Raw genomic sequence first — 15,052 nt, 5'->3', positions numbered from 1 at the left:
GCTAGTGTGCTAACACGCCACTACTAGCCCTCGGATGCTACTGACCACTCATGCACTTGGTCTACTCGTTATCTGCATCTGATCCCACTGGCAAAGGAAAATACGTTTTAATTAATTCTAGCATTTACTCAAGGTTACTTTTTGGTAACTGTAAGTCCACAATAAATAGACAATAAAACAGTCTAGAGGGATGTGAAGGAAACAGTTTCTCTCAGTGGGAGAGAGGCCACCCAGAATGTGAGTTTCTCATAAACCTACCAAGTAACCTTAAATTGTTTTCTGTAAGTCTCCTCCAACATACTTGTAAAGTCTCTTCAAATCACCTCTCAATTTGTTGTTATAAAACAAGCTAATGTGTCACCAACAGTCAGAGGTGATGGCAATCCCAGTCCTCAAGAGTCTGAGACACTGAGGCTGACAGTTCAGGGCCAACCTAGGCTGCAGAATGAGTCCCAACACATTCGTGACTGTACAGTGAAAACAAACGTTGACAACTCTTGGGGACATTAGTTAGTGTGTGTGTGTGTGTGTGTGTGTGTGTGTGTGTGTGTGTGTGTGTCTATCAAAAATAGTAAATTTAAAATAGAAACCATCCGCCAATGCCTGTTTAAATTACATACAGCAAGGCAATAAAGGAAACAAATGGGATTAGAATATATTGGTAGTTATTGAATCTGGTGATGATAAATAAATCCATTTATTGTATTTGTTAAAAGTACTATGCACTGTATTAAAAAAACAAACAAACAAACAAAAAAAAAAAAACACCCCTCTCCCTGCAGAGGAGGCCTAGAACAGATCAACAAACTAGGCATGCATGCTCTCAGCTGACCTGATATGGATCTTCCAGGGTTACCTGGATTTCAAATCCCATTTCCTCACGAACAAACAAAAACCCGACCGCTTTCCAGTCCTTACACCCTAAAATTTATTAGGTTTCATAAGGAAGAATTTACATGAGTGTAGAGGTGCCTTTTTAAACCCTTTAACCTAGAATTGCTTGTAGGAGTTAGAATTTATTTTTTGCCTCAATCCATTCTTAGCTCCACTGAATATTTAATAGGTTTCCACAGGGTACAAGATATTCTGCTTATCTGCTTGGTGCTTAGAACTTTATTACCTCATTTGTCCTTGGATAGAGAATTTCAAAGATGGTCGCTCAGAGTGAGAGTGAACCACAAACGATGGCAAAAGTACGCTGTACCAACTAAGCACTCCATAAAACTAGTATTGCCGGACTGGTAAGATGGCTTAGCATGTAATGGTGCTTAAAACCAAGAGCCTGAGGACCTGAGTTTGATCCTTGGAACTCACATGGTGGGAGTAGAGACTCCCGGCATGGACACACACACACTAGTACTGGCATACAAACTCAATTCTTTAACTCGTTATAGAATCTTTTTAAAAGGGTGGAGGGTGGTGCTGCTTGGGAAAGTAAACAAAACATGGGGGTCATTTTCTAATAATGATGATGACACCTTATTGGAAGTCATTGTCCAAGCCCTTCCACATCTACTCCTAATCCTAGAAAATGGCTCAATAATCCAATAATCCTGTGCCTTTAAAAAGTGTAAGTTATAAGCTTCATCCTTTGACCTTCTGCTACACTAGAAGGATAATAAAAAGCCAAGGTCATGGAATAAGATGAACATGAAAGACCCCAAAGCACAGATTGGAGTAGAACTTTTGCCAGGAAAGATGATACATTCCAACTCTCTCTCCATTCATAAAAATGTAACAACAACAACAACAAAAAATAACAAAAAATAATTTAACATTACTTACTATCTCTTAGTGTAATTCATCTTCAAAGAAACATTGTACCAGGTAAAAATTAGTTAGCAGGGTGTGGTGACCCATGCCTATCATCAGACAAGATAGTGAAACCTTGTTTAAAAAAAAAAAAAGGTCAAGTGGTGGCATATGGCTTTAATCCCAGCACTTGAGAGGCAAAAGGATAGAATCCAAAGCCAGCTACATAACAAATTAGAAGCCATCCTAAATACAAGAAGCCTTATTTCAACATACAAACAGAATGTTGGGGGGATGTACTTTAATGAAAGAAGCCAATAATCCTCTATCTTTTCAGCAGCAATACTGAGTAATCAATCACTCAATTTAAATGAACTTAATTTAATAGTAATCTATCATTTGGGACCTGACTTCCTTTTATTACATAAAGAAAACTTAAGATGTCAAGAAAGAAATAAACTCCAACTTTGAGGTGGGGCTGTAGCTTAGATATGGGGTACTTGCACAAAGTTCTGGGTTTAATCCTTAGCACTGCCAAAACCAAACAAATGAAAAAAATAATAATTTTAAGTGTTATATTCTGGCTGCTAAATACACAGAACTGTGGGATGACTCATCCCTAACGGGCTTGAGGGCCAGACGGCCCAAACAAGTAAAAAAGATACTTTCGGAGAGCCAGTTTGGGTCTGCCTAAGGGTCTTAGCAACAGCTGAAACATGACATGGAGATGACCTGGACCAATGAGAGGCAGCCATGTCACACCAGCTGATGCATATTCATCAGACCTCCCCCCAGGGTGGGGTGGAGGGTATATGAGGCTTGCCTCTTCCTGAATAAACTGAGCTTGTTGTTTCGACATCCCGGAGTCTGTGTGGTTTGACTCTGCACCTACTTGGCCCCCACTCCCAAAGGGAACAACAGCAAGGACCCTGATACACAGAACATAATCAATTTCTATCCTAGAGTTCTTTAAGAATACATTATAATAGTTGGCCAATAAAGACCACTTTGATTTGGTTTTATTTTCATACAAGAAATTACCACAAACGACTATCTGAAAAATTAATCCTAAAAGTAAATAAAAACCACCTAGGAATATAAACTATACAATCTATTCATTACACAAAACTATTTCTCACAACTACCCTGTGGTCAATGTCTCAAAGAAAACACATTATTAAGCATGCCTTGGAAAGGGCTCATATTAACTGCTGCCCTCTCTATAAAAGCACAATGTCTTACCATTGGATTTGAATCTGCTATGAGATCCCGTAGAGAATCCAGAAATCCCTGATCTTCCACCATCTGGGCATTGATATCATGGAGTTTTGCCACACACACTGCTGCTGTTTTCCGAACATAGGGGTCTTCATCCTTCAAGCACTTGCGGAGGGGTTCACAGAGATATTCTGTAATCTTGTCCACCCGGATGCACCCCATGGTTCTAACTGCCAAAGCTCGAATCAAAGGATTGGGATCTTCACAATCCTACAAAAAAAAAATAAATAAATAAAAAAAATTCAACTACATGAATACAAGATGATTACAAGTAAACATTCCAGTTGACATAAACCACAAGTTTCTAGTATATTCTATATGAGAATCTAATCTCTCATGCTATTCCTTTCCTAAAAGTCTTAGTTGTCTACTCAAGAGCTTAGAAGGAAATCTTTTTGTTGTTGTTGTTGTTAAGAAATTTGTCAGGGGCTGGAGACATGGCTCAGCAGTGTTCCTCCAAAAGGACCTGGGTTCGATTCCCAGCACCCACATGCCAGCTCACAACTGTCTGTACCTCCAAGATCTGACCCCCTCACCCAGACGAGCATGCATGGTATGGCCGTCCCCAGAACTATTGGCGGATTTGCTCTAAGAACTGACCTATTTTCTTCTATTCTTGTTCAGGAAAAAAAGAGAGAGAATTGGAAATGCTGTGTCCCCTCCACTGTCAATCTGTAAGAACCAAGTCAAAAGAGAACAGTTTCTGGAGGCCTACAGAACAAAACGAAGATGCGCTATGATCTGACTGGGGCCTGACAGAAGCACACCTCCCGCCAGGCAGCAAAGTGGCCTTTCTGGGCTCAGCAGCAGCAAGCAGTCTCCTTCACAAGGGAGTTCTTTCCAGCCCAGCATTGGCAAAACACTGACAAAGAATACTTTCCTTTTCTTTTTAAAAGATGTGTTTATTTATTATATAGTGTTCTGCCTGCACGTATACCTGCATGACAGAAGAGGGCACCAGATCTCATTACAGATGGTTGTGAGCCACCATGTGGCTGCTGGGAATTGAACTCAGGACCTCTGAAGAGCAGCCAATGCTCTTAACCTCTGAGTCATCTCTCCAGTCCTTCTTCTCTCTCTCTCCTCTCCTCTCCTCTCCTCTCCTCTCCTCTCCTCTCCTCTCCTCTCCTCTCCTCTCTCCCCTCCCCTCCCCTCCCCTCCCCTCCCCTCCCCTCCCCTCCCTTCCTCTCTCTCTCTCTCTCTCTCTCTCTCTCTCTCTCTCTCTCTCTCATACATTTTTATTTTTTATTTTTGAGAGAGGGTTTCTCTGTGTAGCTCTGACTTTCCTGGAACAGGCTGGCCTTGAACTTAGAGATCCACCTGCCTCTGTCTCCCCAGTGCTGGGATTAACGATGGGTGTACCACTTCCTGGCCAAGAATACTTTCTTAAAATTCCTATATCAAAAATTTCCTTAGGCTGGGCATGGTGGTGTATGCCTTTAATCCTAGTACCCAGGCAGCAGAGGCAGGTGGCTGAGAGTCTGAGGCCAGCCTATAGCAAGTTCTAGGATAGCCAGGGCTGAACAGTAAAACTTGGTCTCAAAGAAGAAAAAAAAATCTCTTTAAGCCATGTGCATTTATACCTAACTCTTTCAAAATTTTAACAAAATCTTCCCTATAATATATTCTACCTACCTAAGAATCATTTGACCAAAACAAAAAGTTGTGGACTATGTAAATGTAGAAAAACACGAGGGAGAAAAGCCTAAAAGGATAGTTTACCAGTTATTTTTCAAAGTTCGAACCGAAGTTCATCTTGGAAATGTCTGTTTTTTAAATGCAGAATATACTTCAGACAGAAAAGGATATTAATGTGAATAACCCACTCCCACACTCACCACAGTTAATGACAGGAAACCCCGACTACTCAGTTGCACTCAGGAAACTTTGTGTCAGTCCTTATTTATTTAGGTTTTCTGAGACAGGGTCTCTGTTCTAGGCTGGCTTCAAACTCACTAAGCCTGGCTGTGACAATAGTGGTAAGGTTATGATTTTAACAGAGATCTTAGCCAGGTGTGGTAGACATGCCTAGAACTCTAGCACATGGGTGGTGGAGCTGGAGGAGGAGAGGCCAAGGCACAAGGACCAGCCCGGGAGGAGAACAAGAGGGAGGGACTGAGATCCTATGGTTCTTATTCTGACAAATGAAAGATGTTGAGAAAGGGGGTCGGGGTCAGAAAAGTGTTTTATGTACAGGTAATATAAATTCAACAACAGTGGTTATGTGTCAGTATTTATTTTTAAAAAAATTCACAAGATGAGTATTTTACTATTTCCTCTATGGGAATATTTTTAATTTGCCTAATAAAGATATTTAATCATGGGCTGAAGCAAGGCTTAGCAGTTAAAAGCACTTGCTGCTTTTCTAGAAGATCCGGGTTCAGTTCCTAGAACCCATGTCAGGCATTTACAACTGCCTGTAACTCCAGCTCCAGAGGACCCAAGCCTCTGCACTCATATTCAAAATAAACAACAAAATGTATCCCTAAAAAATATTTAGCCAAATGTTGTAGGGCCTGCTAAATCAAAGACAAGTAACATCTCCTGCCAAAGCATTTCTGAGTCCTAACCCTAACTTTCACAAAGATAAAACAAATCCTCAGGGAACAACATGACGGTATGTCCAACCTCTGTCAGCAGGTATGGATTATGATGAAATGCCCAACCTCTACTAGCCTTGAGGGGTAAACATCTGGCAAGGAATAACAGAAGGCTTGCCATATGGCTTCAATGCCCCTGGATGCTCCATGCTGGTGTATACAGTGCGTACAACAGGAGCATTGCTGCTTACTGCCAGGACTTCCCTACAGGATTTCATCCCTTGAAACATAGGTTGCTTATCTGCAATGCAGACACAAACTATATCAAAAGTCACTTCTGAAGAGGCTGCATGAGTCAGAGAAGACTGAATCCTCGGGCAAACTACCTTCACAAAGCTGTTGACAGCCATGATGGCCATGTCTGGCTGACTCTTGGCATAGTTCATCAGATAGAGGTACACAAGCTTCTTTAGTTCCAGGTTGTCAGTCTGCATACAGTTCACAACATCCGGGAAGAGAGAGCTGAGGAGAGAAGAGGAAGAGAGAAATGAGGGAAGTGGAGTCAGTGCTAAGCTGTTCCACTGATCATGAAGTGACAGCCTTGATTCCACAACAACTTGACAAGAGGACAATGGTACAATGCTGATAACTCATTTTCACGGGAATGAGTAACTAAAAAAATTAAAATAAGCTGGGTGGTGGTGGTGGTGGTGGTGGTGGTGGTGGTGGTGGTGGTGGTGGTGGTGGTGGTGCACGCCTTTAATCCCAGCACTTAGGAAGCAAAAGCAGGTGGATCTCTGTGAATGTGAGGAAAGCCAGGACTGTTACCCAGAGAAACTCTGTTCAAAAAAATCAATCAATAAATAAATAGACAGACAGACAGATAGAGGAAGGGAGGGAGGAAGAGAGAGAGAGAGAAGAAAGAAAGAAAGAGAGAAAGAAAGAAAGATGGAAGGAAGAAAGGAAGAAAGAAAGGGAAAATATCATTGCCTGCCACATTTTTAAACTCTAGTTCTGTCAATGCATAGGTTGACCTCGGCCTTGTGCATGGTAAGCAAGTGCTTTACCACTGAGCTACATCCTCAGCCCTCTCAAAGTTTTTGTGGAGGGGAAGAAAATTATTATGAAAAATTTGAGAGCAACAGAATGAGCCCAACATATACATTACCCACAAATGCTGATACAGCTCCATCTAGATTCACATCTGCCCTCAAACCTTTTTCCCACTACTAATTAGCTGCTCTAGATTCTTTGTTTAGTGATGGAGACAAAACCCAGGACCTCACACATGCTAGAGAAGTGCTCTGTCACTGACCTGTATTCCAAACCCTGGAATTATTTTAAAATGAATCCGAAAGTATATTTCTTACTCAACTACATGCCTAGTGCTTGGTTCTCTGAGCAGGGTCAGGCTATGTATAGTTTAGGCTGACCTAAAACTTACCATGTAGGCCAAGATGACCTGGAACTCACTACTCTCCTACCTTAGTTTCCCAAGTGCTGGGATTTCAGATGTGTACCACCACACTCAGCTTATATTATGTTGTTTCATTTATAACAAATTACGTATATTCTAAGAAAAATAATTAGCTTTATCAACAGAAAAAAGAAAAATAACAATTTTCCATATCAATTCATGGTGATATCAAAGCACTCCAACTTTTTAATGCTCATTTTCTTCCATCTTTGACCAGTAGGAATTTAGGTAGCTCCCAAGTCCTTGTATTGTGACCCTCTATTTTCAAGTGTTTCTATAATTTCTCAAATGTTCAAGTTTTAAATTCCTAATCAAGATCTGGAATCAATCTTTTCTCCAAAGTATCCTGATTCCCTTTTGAAAGAATTTATGAATTTATTTATTTTTAAAAAGCATTGGCATAAATGGTCTACTCCTTTCCCAAGTACTAGCCATCATTTCACCATTTACCATTCTCCTGTAAGAACAGAATGTCTACCTGCACTCATAAAGGAGACTTTTAGGTGTCAGTACTCTCCTTGAACTATGTGGAACCTAGTGATCGATTTCACGTCATCAGACCATCTCTCTGGCCCAGACACAGAGGCAGACTGGCTGCAAAACCAGTAAATAATTACAAAACATTATCCAACAGAATGCTTACAATCCTAAGTAACTCTAACACCCTGCACAAGAAGACTGAAGCTGGGCACACTGGTGTATGCTTGTAACCCCAGCTCCTGGGAGGCTGAGGCAGGAAGACTCAAGTCCAAGGGCTGTCTGTGCTTCAGGGAGAGTTCAAAGACAGCCTCAGCAACATAGTGAGACCCTCTCTTGAACTAAAATGGAGAAAGAGGGCTGGGAAAGAGTTTAGTGATGAAGGGCTTGCCTAGCATAGGCTAGGCCCTAGGTTCAATCCCCACTGCCAACAAGAGAAAATTATAGTAAACTTCAAAGGTTTATGACTATTACTTCAAGTGGAATAACTTACACTTCAAAATTTTCTCAGTTTTCCCTGTTTGAATGTCAATAGGCATAACCCACATGAATCAAAGTTTTCTGGACATCTCAGGGAAAGTGGATGCTGAGACCAAAAGCCATGTCCCCATAAGCAACAGGAAGCCCAGATAACAATGGTGGGACAGGAGACAGCTCAGCATCTTCCGATGCTCCTGATGCCCTGAGCAAGGTTTCTGCCATTCCTGTTTCATTCAAAGACTGGTAAAATTTCATAAAAGACAGAATATAGTTTAGACTTAATAGAACAAGAATCCACTTAAATTAATAAGCACAAGCTGGGCATGATGACACACACCTTTAATTCCAGCAGGTGGGAGGTGGATCTCTGTGAGTTTGAGAGCAGCCTGGTCTACATAGTGAGTTCCAGGACTGCCAGAGGTATGTAATAGAGAGATTTTGTCTCAAAAAACAAACAAACAAAAAAAAAATCATAAGCCCATTTCATAAATTATTTTAAAGTAAATTTTTAATTAATAAGAAGATGGCAGTGCTTTACATTTTACTTATTTATTGTTTGTGTATGTTTGTGGGCACCCATGCTACAGCCCATATGTGGAGACCTGAGACAACCTGCCAAGAGTGGTTCTCTGCTGGGTTCTGGGGAACTGATGGGTCATCAGGCTCTGCAGCAAATGACTTTACCCACTGAGCCACCTCATCAGCCCCTTGTTTACACATTCTAGTTAAGTAGAGACAATGGGATTCTCATGTTACCACCTCTGCTGTGGAATGTTTTAGCTGAAGTATAAGAAGAAAATTCAGCTTCATATAAATACACGACTCAGAAAACGAAGAAACAGTTTAGTATCTTTTTCAAATAAATGGATATGTTCTCTCTATATATTTATTTTATTCATAGTAGTGTTTTGTCTGCATGTATGTATGTGCACCACATGTATGCTGGATGCCTGAGGAGGTCGGAAGGTGTTGAGTGTTGGACCTCCTGGGTGCCGGGAACTCATCCCAGGTCCTCTGCAAGAGCAACAAATACTCTTAACCACTGAGCCATCTCTCCAGCCCTCGAATCACACACAGTATATTAAAAACACAGCTTCGACACATACAGAGAGAGAGAGAGAGAGAGAGAACTTTTTTAAGAAAGAAAAAAAAGGGTTGGCAGGATGGCTCAGTAAGTTCAGTGCTTGCACATGGGCCAGACAATCTGACTTAATCCCAGGACTCCACAGGTACCTGGAGAGAACAGACTCTTGAGAGCTGTCCTCTAACTTCCACAGGAGTGCACACGCACATACACACACACACACACACACACACACACACACACACACACACACACACACACACAAAAACCTACTGAATAAAATAAAATTTTCCTGCACTATGAATGACAGTCCTAAATGAAACCGTTCGTCTCCTCATAACTTCTTTCTTTCTTGGTAGTGAAAAACAGAATGACCACATGGGCCAGCACCACTGCCTGCGTTCACAGTAAAGTGCTAGCAATTCCACCCACCACTGCTTCCTATCAGCTCAGAATGGTAAAGGGGCAAAGAGTATTCAAGTATTATAAGAATAGCTTTGATCTCATGGACCCAGGAGAGGACCTTAGAATGCTGTGGTGCCTGCAGATGACCCCTACTCATTTTAAAGTCTCACTAATCACAGAAACAAATAACAAAGATCGAGGCAATATTGGTAGTGTTGGTTTTCACCTTGAATCCAACAACAGAATGTAGAGCTGTAAAGCTTTGAGGGCACTAGCTTAACCCAACTAAAGAGTATGTGAGTTCAGTAGATTTTTATCATCTTCTAAAACCTTCTCAAGCAACAGATGTGTACCTATGCCAGGACTAAAGACAGTTTATACTAAACCTGTATGCAACAAAAATGCTTAAGTCCGAGCTTATATAAAAGCATGTACACGTCTGTGATATTTATTTCAATGGGAGAACTCCACTTTCATAGGTTTTATGTGTTTGTTTTTGCTTTTTATTTTTTTTAGACAGAGGTGCTATGGGGCCCAAGTTGGGTGCCCAACTCAGGCTCAAGTGATCCTCCTGCCTCAGCCCCTCAAGCAGCTGGGCACCACTGTACCTCAGTGGTCTATGATTTTATAGGGAAGCAGGAAGAGCTACAAATTGGGGTATATAGCTCTCTACAGTCTAAGAGTCATCACCCTTACCTGACATCCTTCCCCACGGTCATAGCAGCAATCACCTTTTTCACAGCCTCCTTCCTCTTTTCTTTCTTTTCATTGTTGAGTTCAGCTTTTAACTCGAAGATTTCTCCTAAAAGAGATGAGAACAAACAGGTATGGTCTCAGGACTAGAGAACAGGTGGAATACTGCAATACGAAATAACAAAAGGAAAGCAAGACAGCCACAAGTAAGACTACTTCAAAATTCTGAGATGTGCATTTCAAAGCCCTAGAATATTAACTGACCCACCAACAAAGACTCCATCAATAAATTTTTAAAGCCTTTTAAATCATCTTTCTTTAGAAAGCATAAGAGTGTCAGGAAGTGGTGGCACACACATTTAATCCCAGCACCAGGGAGGCAGAGGCAGGTGGATCTCTGAATTCAAAGCTAGCCTGGTCTACAGAGTGAGTTCCAGGACAGCCAGAGCTGTTACACAGGTATCTGAGGGATGATTTTGCAGTAGAATTTTAGGGAACTAAAAAGAAAATAAATGTAAGGTAGGGAGTTGGCTTGGAAATTAGTGTTTATAAGCTAAAAGAGAAACAACTTTACAGATAAATAAATTAGGCTAAAAAAATCACATAGTTTATTAGTTACAAAATTGGACTTAGCATCCTTCTTCCCCTCTCAAGATTTATTTATTTATGTGAATAAGTTTTTTTTTTTTTGCCTGCATGTATGTCTATGCACCACATGCATGCCTAGTACCCTTGGAGGTCAGAAGAGGGCACTGGATGCCCTGGAACTGGAGTTATGGACAGTTGTGAGCCATGATGTGGGTGCTAGGAAATAAACTCAGGTCCTCTCCTGCTGAGTCATGCCTCCAGCCCTGCAGCATGCACTTCCTAGCTTCAGTTCCCAGCACTTACATGGTAGCAAATAACTGTCTGTAACTAGTTCCAGGGAACTTGATGCCCTCTTGCCTCTGCAGGCACCAGGTACACATAATATCCATGCAGAAAAACACTGATACACATAGAAATAATAACTTTTTTTAAAGAATAGCTTTGGGGAGTTGATTCTCTCCTTCCACCTTGTTCAGACAGTCTTCTTTTTTCTGCTACTGTGCTGCATACTCAGGATGATTCTGCTGTCTCAGTCTCCCACACTGAAGTAGGAATAATGGCATTACTGATGTACCTGGTAACATCTACTTTACTATGGAGGTTGCAGGGATATAATCCAGATGGTCAGGGTGCATAGTAAGCACTTTTTCCTATTGAGCTATCTCACTATAAGAAATGTTCAAAAACATCAATGCTTTGAATCTACTCTGGCCCAAATGAATTAGATTGTAAAGAGCTCTTAGTTTGTAAGTGATCCTAATGTAAAACCAGAGTTAAGTAAAAGAAGAAACAGAAATCATCAGTCTAGCGCTACAGTAGCATGACTGGTATGGAGTAATAGCCCACTTTCTAATAAGACTTGAAGTCCAGTCAGAGGGAATTCATGCTTGGTACTTGTGGTAGTCTGCATGAAAACACTCCCATAGGCTCACATGTTTGACTGAATACTTAGTCCCCAGTTTGCAGAACTGTTCGGGAAGGATTAGGACATATGGCTTTAGTGGCAGAAGTGTGTCACTCAGGGAGGACTTTGAGGTTGCAAAGGGCACCACTCCCATTGTTCCCTCTCTGCGTCCTGTTTGTGGACCTGGATGTGAACTCTCAGCTGCTGCACACCAGCACCATCTGCCTGCCTGCATACCATGATGGTGACAGACTCCTATCTCTTTGGAACTGTAAGCCCCAAAGAAACCCTTCCTTCTCTAAGTTGCCTTGGTCATGTTATTCTGTCATAGCAATAGAAAAGTAACTAACAGGGGCTGGAGAGAAGGCTCAGTGGTTAAGAGCACTGGCTGCTTTTCCAGAGGTTCTGAGTTCAATTCCCAGTAACCATATGGTGGCTCACAACCATCTGTAATGGGATCTGGTGCCCTCTTCTGGCCTGCAGGCAGACATATAGACAGAACACTGTATACATAATAAATAAAATCAATCTTTGAAAAAAGAAAGGAAGGAAGGAAGGAAGGTAACTAAAACAGTACTGAAAACCTGGTAAAGGCCAAGGCCAGGGAGGTCATAGGCCATAGTAGACAATCTATCACTGTTATTCTGCTGTTGTCCAACTGCCTTCTACATATTTGCATTTATACTCAGAGACTGATGCTGTTCTCAACCTTGGTCAGAAAAGCTTGTTTGAATTAAACATTGGTTAATACAGAGTCAAAAATACTCCAAGTGGTAAGAATAAATGACTGAGTCCTCAGCCCTAACTGGAATACCTGTATCAACCACCTCACCTGTCCCATGGCTCAGAGAACATCAAGGAAGGAGGGGTAGTGGAAACATTGTATGAGCTAGAGGAGAGGTGGAGGGTTGTGAAATGCTGTCTCTGTGCATGAGATGGCCACTGCACTCATTAACTCACAGTACCTGTGGTTATGTGCACAATAACAAGCCAGTCAACATTAAGCATGGATCGGGGAGGGACTCACAAGGCTCAATCCCTACCTTGGGGGCTATTGGTTGGTATTGGCAGCTGAAAGAGTCATTTTTCTTTGGGGATGTGACCACTGAGACTGCCCATGCTCTACTAGATGGCCCATACACATGGGCATGAGGGCAGCACCAACTGGATTCAGTGATTTAAAAAAAAAAAGAATAAAGACCATGAAGCTGGGAGTCGAACATGTTGGGAAGAAATGGAGGGAGAAGTGGGTGCTGGTTATGAACAAGATACATTACATATGCATGAACTCCTCAAAAAATACATATGGACTGGTGATATGGCTAAATGGTTAAAGGTGCTTCAGAACCTAGATGATGGAGAGAACCAACTTCTGAAAGTCATCATCTGACTTGCACATGTGCTATGGCACACACCTACACACAATCACACAAGCACAATAAATATAAAAATAAATATGAAAGAAATCACTACCTTAGTCAGTACTTTAGTCTCAGCTTCAGTCGATTCAGTGTGGCCTAGCACGGTGGCATGTCTGTAATCCCAGCATTTGGGAGGTAAAGGCAAGAAGGAAGACCACTACAAGTTCAAGGCCAGCCTTAGTAAGTTACTACTACTTATTAAGTTCCAGGCCAGGCAAGGCTACATGAGATCCTGACTCAGAAAGCAAGAAAAAAGGAGGAGGAAGAGTGAAGCTTAAAATCATACAAACGAAGATCATTTCTAAAGGCCCAATTTTGAATGACTACTCAAGAAGTGTCAAAGATTGTCACCGCTATTTTAGGGCACCATCTCTAGCCTCATCTGCCTTTAGAATATGGGGGACAAAATAAAAAGGCAATGGTCCTAAATAGACAAAGGAGAGGGAGGATGGAAGGAGGGCTATCCCACACCACCATTTTCATGAGAACAAGGCAATAACTCTCATCAGACAGACAAGGAGGTGGTGAATGGAAGGAAGGCCACCCCACACCACCGTGTTCACGCCGACTCCCATTTCTTCCTTCTACGGATACCCCCACCTCCTGTTGTCTGTTTTGTCCGCAATAGAGCCTTGCTATGTGACCCTGGCTAGCCTGGAAGTCACAATGCAGACTAAGGTGGCCTCTCAATTCACAGGCAGTCCTTCTGCCTCTGCTTTCAGAGTGTTGGGACTACAGGTGTGTGCCTGCCACCTCACCCATCTTTTTCATCTCCACCTTCAAACGTGACTACACTATTGCCTCCTTGTCTACCACCTTCTAGACTGTTCTTAACGTTCATTTTACCTGGACATCATTCACAGTCTGCAGACTATGTCATCTCCCTGAAGCCTCTGACAGGAAATATATCGACAAGAGACATAAAAACGGAGCACAAAGAAACCTCATTTTATCAATATCCATCCCCAGTAGGCAAGCAAATTGTTCTAAAAATTACTACTCCATTTAATTGACAACTACAGAAATAACACTGGCAGAAAGGTCAGGCCTTTGAAAGCGTCATTCTCTTTACTGAGACCTGTGCTGCCAAATGCAGTTGCCAGAGCTCCATCATTTACTCCTGGAACAGTGAAGGGCAAACAGCAGGGTTTCAGAAAATCAGAATTGTGAGCAGCAGCAGGAGCTGCAGAATCGAAACAGGATGTAACTGAAATGATTCCAGAACCAAGCATAAATGGAGAGAATCTGCTCCAGAGGCGGTTCTGGTGGGCGGCGCAGGAAGCAAAAGGAACACGGTTTATCCATTTCGAAAAACATGATATTATCTAGCAGTGAGTCAATTTGTACGTCTCAAGCTTTTATAAATGTCATCTGCACCTCTACAAGAGAAAGTATGATGAACTGGTGAGTTTTAAAAACCAATTAGAAAAAATGGCCAGATGTGGTGTATGCCTTTAATCCTAGCACTCAGGAGGCAGAGGCAGGAGAATCTCTGTGAGCTGGAGGCCAGCCTGGTCTACATAGTGAGTTCCAGGATAACCAGAGCTATATAGTGAGACTGTCTCAAAAAACAAACAACAAAAACTCTTCTATGTCGTTACAGACAATATGTTGGTCACCAAAGTGCATAAAGTGTTAGCATAAGAAAAAGTAATTCATATCCAAATGATGAAGTAGATAGCTGAAAGAATACCAAGGACTTAATGCGTGTGGTTTTTACTACTGTGTATATGCACAGCAGTGCATGTGAGATGTATGTGTGAGCAAGACTGCCTTACCAAGTGTATGGAGGACAGGGGACAATTTTGTGGAGGTGGTTCTCTCCTTCCACCTTTACATGGGCCGCAGAGATCAAACTCAGGTTTGATCTTTACTTTACTGGCGAGCCATTTCAGTGGCCCTGTTTGATTTTTGAGACAGGGTCTTGCTATATAGCCCAAGCATCTTGCCTCA

At 41.8% G+C, this 15,052-nt stretch overlaps 1 protein-coding gene across 9 annotated transcripts in view; it reads right to left on the bottom strand.

The window, feature by feature from the left end:
* Ap2b1 (adaptor related protein complex 2 subunit beta 1) overlaps positions 1–15,052 on the bottom strand; it is a 122,157-nt gene that overhangs the window by 95,869 nt on the left and 11,236 nt on the right. For all 9 annotated transcript variants that reach the window (XR_013041810.1, XM_006995310.4, XM_076543030.1 and 6 more), the window contains exons 3-5: positions 10,190–10,295; positions 5,957–6,092; positions 2,995–3,240 (exon numbers count right to left, since the gene is read on the bottom strand). Coding sequence is in view for 8 of the 9 variants with exons in the window: in XM_006995310.4 (XP_006995372.1) it covers positions 2,995–3,240; positions 5,957–6,092; positions 10,190–10,295 (488 nt within the window). In the remaining variant the exon portion in view is untranslated. The remainder of the gene's footprint in view (positions 1–2,994; positions 3,241–5,956; positions 6,093–10,189; positions 10,296–15,052) is intronic.

The sequence above is a fragment of the Peromyscus maniculatus genome, chromosome 8 (assembly GCF_049852395.1).
Source record: "Peromyscus maniculatus bairdii isolate BWxNUB_F1_BW_parent chromosome 8, HU_Pman_BW_mat_3.1, whole genome shotgun sequence".
Lineage (NCBI taxonomy): Eukaryota > Metazoa > Chordata > Mammalia > Rodentia > Cricetidae > Peromyscus > Peromyscus maniculatus.
Note: the sequence above shows the minus strand (reverse complement) of the source record. Positions and strands in the feature narration are given on the sequence as shown.